We start from the raw sequence: 13,090 nt of genomic DNA on the forward strand, positions 1-13,090 counted from the left end.
GGGACTCGATCCAGGGACTCCAGGATCATGACCTGAGCTGAAAGCAGTCGCTTAACCAACTGAGCCACCCAGGCGCCCCTGCATTGTGGTTTCTTATAGAGAAAGGACTTTGCATAAGGTGAGGTAGCTTTGTCCCTCTCCACAATCTCCTCTCCTTTCTTCTTTCCTTCAATAAATACTTGCTGTGTGCTCATTAAGTGTCAAGTATTATTCTAGGGCCTGGAGTTAAACTGGTCAACAAGATGTACAAATACTTTGCTATCACAGCACTTAGATTCTACTTGCGGGGGAAGACAAACAATAGAAAAGACACCTTTAAGATTCATTCAGATATTGTTAACTAGTACAAGGAAAATAAAACAGGCTAATATGATAGAGCATGACTGTTAAGGAGAGAGCTATTTAACAAAGAGTGTGGTCCAGAAAAAGATGACATGTGATCTGAGGACTGAATGACCAGAAGGAGCTAACCATATACAAAATCTTGGGCAAGAGTTTTCCAGGGAGAGGGGACAGCAAGTGCAAAGGTCCTGAGGCACAATGAGTTTTCAAGGATGAGCAAAGAGGACAGAATGCCCAGAAATGGAGAGGGAGCCAGCTCAGACTCATTTACCAGGTGTGGTCTGGACTTTGGCATGGGGGTATCTTGGCATTACTCCTTGGAAAGTTGGAGAAACACTCCTGGCTCTCAGAATTAAGGTTATGTATTATAACAAATATTATATGAACATTTCTCCTGTTAAAAGCAACCACATTATTGCAACTCCTCACCCATGAAAAACAGTTCATTTTATAATTCCTTTTGGTTGACGATTTGTGATAACAGGGTCTTATCACTATTGGCAGATTACATTTTGTTAGTACCCGAGCACTGAAAATTAGCTCACTTTGATTTTGAGATCCGAGTTATCTATTGTCTATTGGCTGCCTCAAATATTATAAAATGGGGTCTAATAAATTGTGCAAACTTATATTTGAGAGTTTATATACTTTTTAAAAGGAAGAATACTTATGCCATAATTCCAAAGTAAGTTATATGGCATGCACCTTTTTTTCTGGTTTTGAATTATTTTTCAACTCTCGCATTGACTTGTCCTATCACTTCAACTGGACATCTGTGAATTAATAGCAAACATACTGTTACCTCCAAGCAGTTCTGTTTTGTCTGAATAACTGAGTGCTTAAGGAAGGAAAGAACCAAGGACAAGCATGTTATTAGTATGTGTAAAATCCACTCCTGGGAGCTACTACTGAAGCAAGGAGATAGCAGCTCAGCTTCAGACCCCATTGATCACTGCTCTTTCATAAGCCATCTCAGAAAAGGGCAGCCCAGGTGACAAGTGGGCCTCCTGTGATAAGGGCTCCTGTCCACTGGAAATGGGAATCGGCTCATAGTTTCATTTCACAGGGTCCACCAGATGGCAAATTACTTTATCTGCCCAGACCAGATCCAGGCTGGAAACAGAATACACTCCATGCCGCCTTCCACTCCGCTGGGAGAAATGGAGCTTTTCTCCGAAGGTTGCTTGATTCAGTGTTTGTGCCTGTGTGTGTGAGTGGGTGTGTGTGTGTGTGTGTATGCGCGCGTGCATGCACGTGCACCCACGTGCTTTAGTTTGGTTATACATTATGCTGTAGTTCTAAATACAGAAGGTTTCCAAAGCCATGAAAATTGACTTCTTTTCTTGTTGTCTGGCTGATCTGGTTAGAAATCAGTAGCTCCAAAACTGGGGACCAGAACAGTAATGGCAGGATAGAGATACAGTACCTGCAGTGACAGACATGAGCAAGATTGAAATGAGTTGGTGAAACGTTTGTGGGAAAAGGTCTGGGGAAAAGGGTTGGAAATGAAGAGAAAGAATCTTTCTAACAGAAAATGAAATGTCTTCATTATCACAAGAAACTCCAAGTAGCCTTCACTCAGTCACACTGGAATTACAATTTCAGCTCACATCGTTTGTGAACAAGGAAGTAGAGAATATGACCATGGAATGTGATATTTTAAGCTTCAACACACATTACTCATCACCGGCTTGACTTGCAGCATGTCTTTCAACAAAAGCACATAGTGATTTAATCTCAACAGTAATTTAGTCTGCAGCCGTATGAGACAAGACAATCATTGCAGACAGGCTGTAATTTGAGAAATTCAGGTGCTGGGGATTAGCACCACCTGTTGAATTTAATCTTAGAGTTATAATGTTAATACCATCATGTAACTGAACATAAACACTACATATTTATCAGACTTTGGGACCTCCAGCAATGGAGATGTGAACATTTTCCTATATAGTATCTATAACTCTCTCCAGATTCTGTAAATCAATGGCAAATAAAAAGTCTCTTGGAATTCTGATTCAGTATGCAGTAGCATACGGCTTGGTGGTCATCACATCCAGCACATCCTATAATTTTTCTAAGGCCTGATATGAGAGTGAAAAAAAAAAAAAAAGCAATCAGGGTATCATCTAACAACATAGTAAGTGTAGAAAATCCTGATTTCTTACCCTCCCCTGGGTTAATCTGGAAAAAAAAAATCCTAGCAATATTCTAACAAATTTCCACCTCTGCCTAAGCAAGACTATAGGAAGATCTTAAGTAAACCTAAGTAAATAGCAACTTTTGGAGAGGACATGAACACTACATGTACCTCCCTATAGCCATCAGAAATGAAACTTCACCCAATTTCTAGCCAGGTAAATAATAGCAGTAAAACGATGACACTTTGAGTAGAAGTTTACATGTGGTTCAGTGGGACAATTGGGATAATGCCTACAGAAGAGACATAGATTTTAAGATTTGCATTTGTTCTTTTGCTTGGGGTGGGGTAAACTCTGTTGAATCCTTGGAGTATGGAATTTGATGACACGTTGGTTTTCTTTGAAAAAATTCCACTGGTATTCGTTAGATGCAAAGACCTTCCTGGTCACATTTATAATTCTCTAAGAATTCCAAGGGCTTTCACACGTTTATCATCCATATAACACTTCACAGTTTATAAAACCCTTTACTATAGATTATCGTGATTTCTCATATTGAGTTTCAACATTCCTTTCAAAAAGGGGCTGTTTTTCATTTTAATGAATAGTACTCTGATACACTGAAAATGGAATCCAACATATTTGTGTGAATAAACACTATTTTTGAAAACAAACACGAGGGCATCATATTTTGTCTTATGCTATCAATATTCTCAGCTGTGGTCCATCCAGCAGAACACGGAAGGAAAGTATTGGGAATACCATTCCAAAGGCAGATCAAAGCTTTCAGCAAATTTACCTTTTGACACCCCATTAATCAAAGCTTCACAAGTGCTATACAGCCATTTCCACTAAACACCACCATGAAAATCCACCAAGTTCAATATATTCATCCTATACCAGTTACACATAAACACCACATCCATCCACTCAGAAGCCGATGTCTAAACTTTTCTAGAACTCCAGCCCTTATAGGTTGCTTGCACAAAGAGTGTAATCGATCAACATCTTAAAGAAGAAAGTGAAGCTGTTATTGAAAAACTGATGACCCTCTCTACTTTTGATTTCAAGATTCTACCAGGAGCCCCCTCTGCACTCCCCAAATCACTTCCTGAAGAAATCCCTTCCTTTTTTCTGCTTCCCCAAATTTTCCCCAGTGCAAAGTCTACCTTTTCAGAGAGAATTTCCTTAAACCTTCCAGGGCAGTGATGTTTCTCATTTCTGTACCCTAACAGTACTGTTTTATACCTAGCATTTCTTATACATTGTACCTATTGGCCTATCTATCCATCCATCCACAATTCATGGTATGTTGTTTTTTTTTTCCACAAGCATTCAAGGATCCCTAGCAGCTGGGTCTTGCCTTAAATTTTTACCCTCCAAAATCCTTTCTGCAATATGCATTGCACAAATGAGTGGAAATATTTTGATTGCCACTTAAAAAAAAGTTTGACTTTTTCCTGAACGGTAAGACCCATCTTTTCAGCAAAAGGACCACCAGCTAAATAATACTTTGGTTCACAAGCATAAAATCTAGTAATGTAAATGCGGAAGAGCTGGGTGGTTTCTAGAAATCCTCTAACCTTTATAGAGCAGATACAGAGTGGAACTGTGTTTTAATAAAAACATATTAGCAGCTTCACATAATGGGGAATATATTCAAACTGTATTAAAAGATCTTTTCAGAATCAGGAAACTTGATTAGAATTCTCCCAGAGGCTTCGCACACTGAAACCGGAGATTTAGTATTTGGGGGAAAGGAGGCTCGATTAAAAAAAAGATCATCTTACTAATTATTAGACAAGCCATGCAACGGCTTCCCGGAAGGCAGAGGAAAACAGGCCCTCAACGATGAGTTACAAGCCAGTGAAAGCTGAGTTTGTGCCTCCAGCCTTCCGCGCCTGTCTGGGACCGCTCCCCAAGGCTGTGGTAATTCTGCCCAGAGCAATCCGAAGCGCCGAGATCAGAGGGGAATCTTCGAGCAGCGGCCGCGGACTGGCTGCTACTCACCCTCCGGTTCCCGGCGGGGCAATGCTCCGGCCGTTACTCGCGCCACCCCGGCTCTCCTCCCACCAGGGCGCGACTGGGCGGCCAAACCAGACGCTTCAGGCACCCAGCACCCACCCGCGGCTGCAATTCTGGGGACCAGAAGGTTCTACTTCCAGGGTCGGTTCCTGTTAGGAAATGGGGCTTTGGGTCCACTCGTCTCACCCCTAGTCCCCGAAAAACTTTACCTCCGACTCCAAACGGGAATTCATAGCAAGAAGGAACTATCCCACCCCACCCCACCCCAGTGGGTCCGCTCCCCCTTCCAGCCTCCGAATGGCACCTACTCACGGCGCCTCCCAGCCCCGGGAAAGGGGCAGGCTCAGGTGTGCGGGATCCCCAGGCTGGGTGGCGTGCGCGCTGGCAAGCGAGCTGTCACCTTGTGGTCCCTCACGCCGAGGTATCCGTCCAGCGGCTGCGGTCCCGCGGGGGCCCGGGACCTCGAGGGGGGGCTGCTCTCCGCCGACGGCTGCGCGCTGCCGGTCGCCGCTGCCTGCTGCTGCTGCGGGGGCCGCTCCTTCTGGCCGCCGAGGCTGCTGTACACGAGCAACAAGCTGGTGCACATGGTGGTGAGCGCTAAACACACAGCCAGACCATGGCGCTGCGGGCGGGCGGGAGAGAGCAGAGGAGAGCCGCTGAGAGCCAACCCCGGAGGAGCGCGCCGGCGGGGACACGCGCGAGACGGTGAGACGCGCGGGGGAGGTCCGGGGCTGGAGGGAGGTGGCCCGCGTCCTAGTCCCCCGCGCGCAGCCGGGGCAGGGGAGGCACCGTCCCCGCGCGTACGGCAGGCGATGCCCCGGAGCGTAGCTGCTCTCGGCCCACGCCACCTCCCAGATCTCTCGGTAGAGGGCAGGTGGTGCGCGGCGCCCGGCTACGCGAGGGAAAGCGCGCCGGCGGCGAGGGCAGAGGTGGGCTCGTACTTTGAGGAGAGGCCTCCCTCCCCCAGCTCGGCTGCTGGAACCTCTAGCCCTTGCACCCGGCCCTTCCTGGGCCCGCGGGGCTCTACCTCGGCGATTCTTGCAAGTTTGAAATCCGGCAAGAAAACCAAGAAAGTCTGCAAAGATCCCCCCTTCCCCGCCCCTCTTAGTTTTTTGCCAGGCTGTTGCTTTGGGGCACCCCCCATCCCCCGAGCCACGCGCCCACCCCTCCACCGCTTCTCCAGCTCTCCGTGGGTCCCCAGACCTCTCGCCTGAGATCCAGAAGCCGAGGCAACCCGAGTTCCCAGCCCGGCTCTGGGATTCCCAGCCAGGCAGAACCAGAGAACCGGAAGGGGACACGGAGCAGGTGGAAAGTTGTCCCTTTGTAACAGGCGACCTCGCGGCGCAGGGTTCGGCGCCTCTGGAGCTCTCCGGTGCGCCCCGGGGACGCTGCGTCTGGGGGTCTCCGCCTCTGCCCAGAGGAGTTGCCACAAATGACTCACCATCAGGGTCTTCATTTTGGGCACCTCTTTTGTGAGGAATCCTCAGGCACACGCGTCCGGAGCCACTTTTTCTTGGAAGGTTTCCATGGTGGGTGATGCGGGGCAGGCGGCTCTGATTTTCGCCCGGCCCCTGGCGGCGGCTGAGTGGGTAGGAGAGCCGCGGGACCCAGGAAGCGCGGCTGTTGCAGAGATTAGAGACAGAATTAAAACTGAACCGGACCCTCGTAGTCTCTCAGTGATCTACACAACTGCCGCCTGCCGCCGCCTGCTGGGTCCTAAAGACCTCTGCATCCCCCCCCTTCCCGCCCCCAAATAATAATCTTTTCAGCCTAGTGGAATTTCTGGGGCGAGAGAGTTAACCGTGCTAGTGGTACCCACCTATTCGTCCGAGGGCTTATTTATCTTTTATGAAGTCATCAAGTAAAAAGGAAGGAGAACCCAATCGGATTCTGAACATCATAGCCATTTGAAAATCTGCAAACTAAATTCTGTTTTGTAATTTTGATAAAAACAAGTCAACTGCCCAAATGTCAGTGGCCCTATTTATAGTTTTTGCATTTATGTTCATAGCATGGGGAAATCTGTCAGGAAATAATTTTTCCAAAAAATTATTTCAGTTGTCCGATTGTAGGCTTTCTGATATTCCCCTTTATTTTACTTTTTAAATCCAGTTACTCTCATGCAACCTTTATATCTAAATCTTCATCTAAATTATTTAATTCATTTACTTGTTTTAAATATTACAATTTATATTTCTCACAGAACTTTGAGGTTTCTAGCATTCATCTAAATGATTTTAAAGTGTTAGATACATTCCGCACATCATTGCCACATGATTAACTGGACCTGTAGATTCTTCCTAATTGTGAGGAAAGATTTCTGGCTGCTAGAGATAAAACTGCTTACTGCTTATTTTTTTTAAGATTCCTAAGGACTTTGGGGTTCTCCTTATATTGGTCTACTGCACTGACAGTACATAATTTCACATTAGAATGTCGATTAAAATTTTAAAAAAATTATTGTCTTATGTTGGGGAGTTCACATCAATAGCTTGTTTTAAGGACATTCTCCTCCCTGCGCTGAATTACAAATGGCATTTGTTAAATGTCTAATTTAGTTAAAGACATATTTCTTGTGAAATTGCTCAGCGAGAGTAGTTGTGTTAATGTATTAACACCTCACCTGTAGCAGCATAATGTTAAAGATTACATTAAGATGGAAATGATCAGCAGGCTAACTGAACCATAGGCACAATAAGAGCTTTCTCAAGGCCAAAAAAGGCATTACAATTATTTTTTAATCTTCAGTAATCCATTGCTCCACTGATGATACAACAGGAACTATTTTTAACTTATGAGGCATCCCCCCATACTTAGTATTAAGAAAGTTAAAATTATTGGTACCACAGTGACTATCCATGCAATGTGTTTGTGGGAAGGCAAGACACACATAGGATTTAGCCTTTTAAAGAAAAACAAAAAATTCAAAACACGGTCCAACATTGCCAGCCTTGAAGCTATTTATTCAATTTGTGCTCCAGGCATGAATAGTACCAGTTGTTAGGGCAGGAAAAGCAGCAGCCAGAAGAGAATCTTATCGGGTCTTGGCAATTCTTTATTGTATGGTTGCACTTGACACTCAAATTAGGGAAACAAAGGACCAACTTGATGAATCATTGCAAACAGATTATCTGTGTTTCTCCAGGGCTCCTTCTGAGATGCTACTAGTCAGAGCTCCTGCATTTTTCAGGATCATTCCCCTCCCATCGAGCAAGTTGCCCAGTGACCTTATGATAAAACACTTCTAATATATTTTGCTATGCCAAACAGAGCCATCATATTTATGATTTAAGCTCATGGCAGCACGTTGGACATCTGTTACACGGTATATCTGACCACATTCATTAGGCTTATGCCTTTTTTTTTTTCCTCCTGGGATGGCAGTTAGCTAGTTCCTAAATCTACTTATGAGATGGCTGGAGTAAATTTAAAAATGTAATTCTAAACTTGATTTAAATAATTTCAAGGTCTCTGGCTTTCAAATACTTGATTAGATTGATATGATGATTTTAGGCAGTCTGGCCTGAGAGCCAAATGGACAGGGTGGGGTGGGGGAAGGGCAGATGAACCGAATAACCCAAGTTAAAATCCTTGTGCTGTTCAATTCAGTGATCATTTAATTATCACCTGCTATCTGGTGGCCCTATATTAGAGAATGCAGAGATGAATAAGACACAGATCCTCTCCTCTAGGAGCTCACAATCTTGTGTGTGTGTGTGTGTGTGCACGCACATGCCTGCGCATGGAAAGTGTGTGAGGCAAGTCTGCAAGTAGGCAATAAGAGACAGTACTAGAGCTTCAACATATATTTATCAGGTGCCTACCATGTTAAGCACCTACTCTGGTGAGCACCTACTATGTGCCAGATGTTGGGGATACCTGGATAACTAGATTATGTGCTGCCCTGAAGGAACTCAGTCTATTCCCAGATAAACGCTATGAACCTTCATGTTATAAAGAACTAACTAGGAAACAATTAAAATACTTGATTCGCTTTTCAACATGAGTGCTTGCTTATTTAAGATCTAAGGGGTTTGATATTTTAAAGGTACCCACCTGTGTATGTGTAACTTCATGCATGCTTTTAAGTTAATAATTTGAATATCCAGAAAGAGAAGAAAATAGGCAGCCCTTGCAGATACTTGCTTGACCTGGAGACAAGAAGCAAGCCAGTAAAGCTATTTTATTTCATCTAACTTGTCCAGTTCAATACAAAGTGATTCGCGGAATCACAATTTGCTTCTCAAAATCCAGGTAGCTGAGTTAGATTTCTCACCACTTAAAATTTTGCCACATTTCTGCCTCGGGTGCCATCACATCCAATCAAATAGATTCCTACTTTTGAAAAAAAGAAAGGAAAGGAAAGGAGTAGAAATTGAGTGTTCCACAATGTAGGTTATGTAATATACTGAAGGCGAGAATTTATGAAACAAGGCATGTCATGGGGCGAGGAGGAGGAGGCGGAATCTGAAGCTCAGAGGGAAGAGCAGCCTGTGCACTTGGCCATGAAGGCACCGCGAAGCTACCGGAGGAGGCAGAAGGACAAAATACTGGAAACCCCTGAGCCCTGCCTGTGAATCCTAAGTGACCTCTCAATTCAGAAACAAGTGTTTCAAACATTTCAAAGATGGATGAAAAGCAGAAAACAACATAATGTAAAGTGCATCTGAGATACAACTCTCCACTTTATATTTTAAAGAAAGGGAAAATCTCTGCTAAATGCAACAAAAGCAAAAAAGAATGGCAGAAAGTCCTAGAACAAATTTGATATTTGTGCATTTGTGTTCCACAGTTTACTTAGTTCTTTTCACGTCATAGGCTGTACCTAGTGGGCTAGTTGGTTGGAGAACAAGTCCTTGGAGTCAAGTAGCCAGGACCCAGATTCTGCCTGCACCACTTAGCAGCTCTGTGACCTTGGGTAAGTTACTTAGTTTCTTCCTCTGTAAAATGGCAATCATAAGAGTACCTACCTCAAAGCATTGTTAAATGAGATACTACAAGTGTCAAAAGGAGTACTAACAGACTGTTAACTATTGTTAATAATATTTTATGATTATCTGGGTTTGAAGGCAAAAGACCAGGGTTTGACCTATGTGAACAAGAGCTGCATGACCTTGAACAAGGAACTTCAAAAATAGTAAGCAGACTTAGAACTTACCTATAAAATGGATATAACAGAGCCTATCCCACAAATTCTTAGAAAGCTCATTAAGATACTGTATACGTGACTACTTTGTAAACTGTGAAACTCTGCGTAAATTAAGGTAATAGTTATTCATTCATCCATCAAATATCAATTGAGCATCTACTGTGTGTCAGACACCATTCTAGGCCCTGGGGTTGTGACCAAAAGAGGCAAGGACTCTGCCCCATAAGGCTTATATTCAAGCTAGGGCAACAAACCACTAAAATAGAATGTCAGGCACTAGGAAAAAAAGCAGAGCAAAGCAGTTAGAGACTGGAGTGGGAGTGTATGTACTGTTTTAGTTAGGAGGCTCGCATTTGAGCAGACATTTGAATAAAGTCAGAGAAAGACCCAAGAGGCTATCTGGAGGAAGAATAGTCCAGGCAGAGGGAACAGCATGTACAAAGGCCATGAGGTAAGAGCTTGACTAGTCTATTGAAGAGACAGCAAGGAGGTTGGTGTGGCTGAAGAAGGGAGCAAGAGAGAGAGTAGGGGGGCAGGGTAGGGGAGGAGGGCAGAGAGGCAGTCCAGGGCCAGATCGTCTCAGGCCTCATAGGCCATGAAAAGGACAGGGTGAAGGAAACCCCCTGGAGTGTTTAAAGCAGAGGAAGGCTATGGATCGTTAATGTTTTGGAAAGGTCGCCTGGCAGCTGTGCTGAGAACAGTTCTCGGGGAGCAAGAGTGGAAACTCTGTGATCCCTTAGGAAGCTCTTGTAGTAGTCTAGGTAGAAGGACGTCATTGTGCTCTTAGGGATGACTGGTTTTGGGATTTGCCTTGGGGAGCACTGTGGGAAAAGCAGTTTGGGGTGGCTGAGAATGGAGAATTTGAATTTAGATGTACTCATGTATGGGAGTTCAGGCATGATGCTAGGCTCAGAGGCATGAACTCAGCATTATAGTTCATGAAAGGGTGAGGTCACCTAGGAATGAGCCCGGACACAGAAGAATAAAGGTCACAGGCCTGAGCCCTGGGAGCTCCAAATTTCAGATGCCAAGAATAGGAGGCATCATTACAATAATAATACTGAAAAACAATAAATGACTATCTGAACTTGATTTGATTAGGTGGCTGATTATTTTCATTTTGAATGTATTTTCCATTCCAAGACAGTCAGTCATTTATGTACTTAAAGCATTTTTCAAATTCTGTGATCGTATCAAGCATATTCATTTACGTGTTTATTGTTCATCCTCTCTGCTACATCATAAATTTTCTAGAACTGGAACTATGTCTTATTACTGTTTATATACTACAAGCCTGGCACATAACTGAGGGTAATAACATGAATCGCTAACATTTATTTAACCCTTACCATGTGCAAGCGCTAAGTCTAAGAGTTTTACACATATTAGCTCCTTCAGTCCCCACAACAACCCCATGAGGTAGATACTATTACCATCTCCATTGCATAGATGAGTGAACAGAGACACTGAGAGTCATTTGCGCAAAGTCACTCAGATCCTTTAGCATGGAGCTAAATAAGTATTTGTTAAAATAAATAATATTTGGGGTGCCTGGGTGGCTCAATTGGTTAAGCGACTGCCTTCGGCTCAGGTCATGATCCTGGAGTCCTGGGATCGAGTCCCACATCGGGCTCCCTGCTCAGCAGGGGGTCTGCTTCTCCCTCTGCCCTCTTCCCTCTCGTGCTCTCTGTCTCTCATTCTCTCTCAAATAAATAAACAAAATCTTTAAAAAAAAAAAAATATTTGTTAAAGAATGAAGAGAAACTTTGTGAGAGTTCCATAGCCAAGTTCTTCTACTGAACTGTAAATTGGTGTGATTTATAAGAATATAGTTTACACCCAATCTGTAGGTAATATAACCAAAGGCAGTTCCTTGTTTTGTCATCTATTTTTTAGCTACTTTTATTTTTTCAAGATCTATTTTACATACTGTAAAATACACAAAATCTGAGTGTACAGTTTGATGAGTTTTGACAGAATTTTGCACCTGTTAACCACCACCACCATGAAGATACAGATCATTTCCATCATTTCAGAGAATACCCTCATGCTTCCTTTCAGTCACACTAACCGCACCCCGTTAGCAAACAGGCAAACATTGTTCTGATTTTTTTTTTTTTTTTTTTTTAAGATTTTTTTTTTTTTTTTTTTTTTTTTTAAGATTTTATTTATTTATTTGAGAGAGAAAGAATGAGAGAGAGCACATGAGAGGGGGGAGGGCCAGAGGGAGAAGCAGACTCCCTGCCGAGCAGGGAGCCCGATGCGGGACTCGATCCAGGGACTCCAGGATCATGACCTGAGCCGAAGGCAGTCGCTTAACCAACTGAGCCACCCAGGCGCCCCATTGTTCTGATTTTTATCACTATGGATGAACTTTGCCTATTCTAAAGCAGACAGCATATGCCTTTTAGTATGACCTCTGTCACTCAGCATAATATTTTAAAGTTTATCCATGTTGTTGAGTGCCTTCCTAGTCTATTCCGTTTTATTACTGAATACTATTTTATGGTGTGAAAACAGCACAGTTGTTTTTATCCATTCTTCTATCAAGGGACATTTAGTTTGTTTCCAGTTTGGGGCTCTTAGGAAGGAAAATACTAAGAATATTCTTGTCTTTTTGTAGATATCCAGTTTTATTTTTCTTGCGTGAATACCTGGGCACATAATGGTTGGGTCATGTGATAGGTGGACAGTTAACATTAGGAGACATTGTCAAACTGTTTTCCACAGTGGTTGTACCACTTTGTATTCTCACTAGCAGTGAATGGGAGCTCTGTTTGTTAGATATCGATATCTGTTTGTCAGCATGCGGTATGATCAGTCCTTTCAATGTCTCTTTGCTTTCGGAGGGTTTTCGAGATAAAGAAATCCTTGCGTAGCACCCAGGATCCTTCCTTACTCTGTGTCCACTAGTCCTTTTAATCTTATCTCCTGACTTTCTACACAGGAACACTTCAAACTAGCCAAAAAAACCTGTTCCTTGAATTTACCGTATTTATGGTCAGTGAGCTGAGCCTTTGAATAAGCTGCTCTATATCAGGTCCCCTTTTCACATCTCCGCCTGTGCCTATCCGCCTGCAGCCCCCACTTTCGGAGCCTACAGTGGGACTGTGAGGCTCCTCCTTTAGCTCACTTAAAAGCACAAGCTTGGAGGCACATAGGCCAGATTTGGTCCAGCCTCTGACTCTTAACTTACCTGTGACCAAAACCAAGCCACAGATCACTCTTCTCAGTCTCCTCCTTTGTAGTAGGCCAAGAGTAGAAACTTTCTAGCACAGAGAGTGCTTGTGTAGACGAAATACACTAACACGTGTGAAGTGTTCGCCACCATTCTGATTGTACAGTTGGATCAGACAAAAAGTATGTTTTCATAGCGGACTGCCTGTTTGGTATAAAAGGAGGGGCCTCCATTCTCAAATGTTTGTTGAGCTTATAA

At 43.6% G+C, this 13,090-nt stretch overlaps 1 protein-coding gene across 1 annotated transcript in view; it reads right to left on the minus strand.

Annotated features, from left to right (window-relative positions):
- Positions 1–6,146, minus strand: part of LOC123859478 (alpha-N-acetylgalactosaminide alpha-2,6-sialyltransferase 5-like) — a 55,627-nt gene extending 49,481 nt beyond the window's left edge. The window contains exons 1-2 of the mRNA XM_045897393.2: positions 5,947–6,146; positions 4,906–5,127 (exon numbers count right to left, since the gene is read on the minus strand). Coding sequence (XP_045753349.1) covers positions 4,906–5,127; positions 5,947–5,961 — 237 coding nt within the window. The 5' untranslated portion in view covers positions 5,962–6,146. The remainder of the gene's footprint in view (positions 1–4,905; positions 5,128–5,946) is intronic.
- Between the last annotated feature and the right edge of the window lie 6,944 nt (positions 6,147–13,090).

This window comes from Mirounga angustirostris, unplaced genomic scaffold, assembly GCF_029215605.1.
Source record: "Mirounga angustirostris isolate CCGP_5_RB_7025 unplaced genomic scaffold, mMirAng1.0.hap1 SCAF_4, whole genome shotgun sequence".
NCBI classification, from domain to species: Eukaryota; Metazoa; Chordata; class Mammalia; order Carnivora; family Phocidae; genus Mirounga; species Mirounga angustirostris.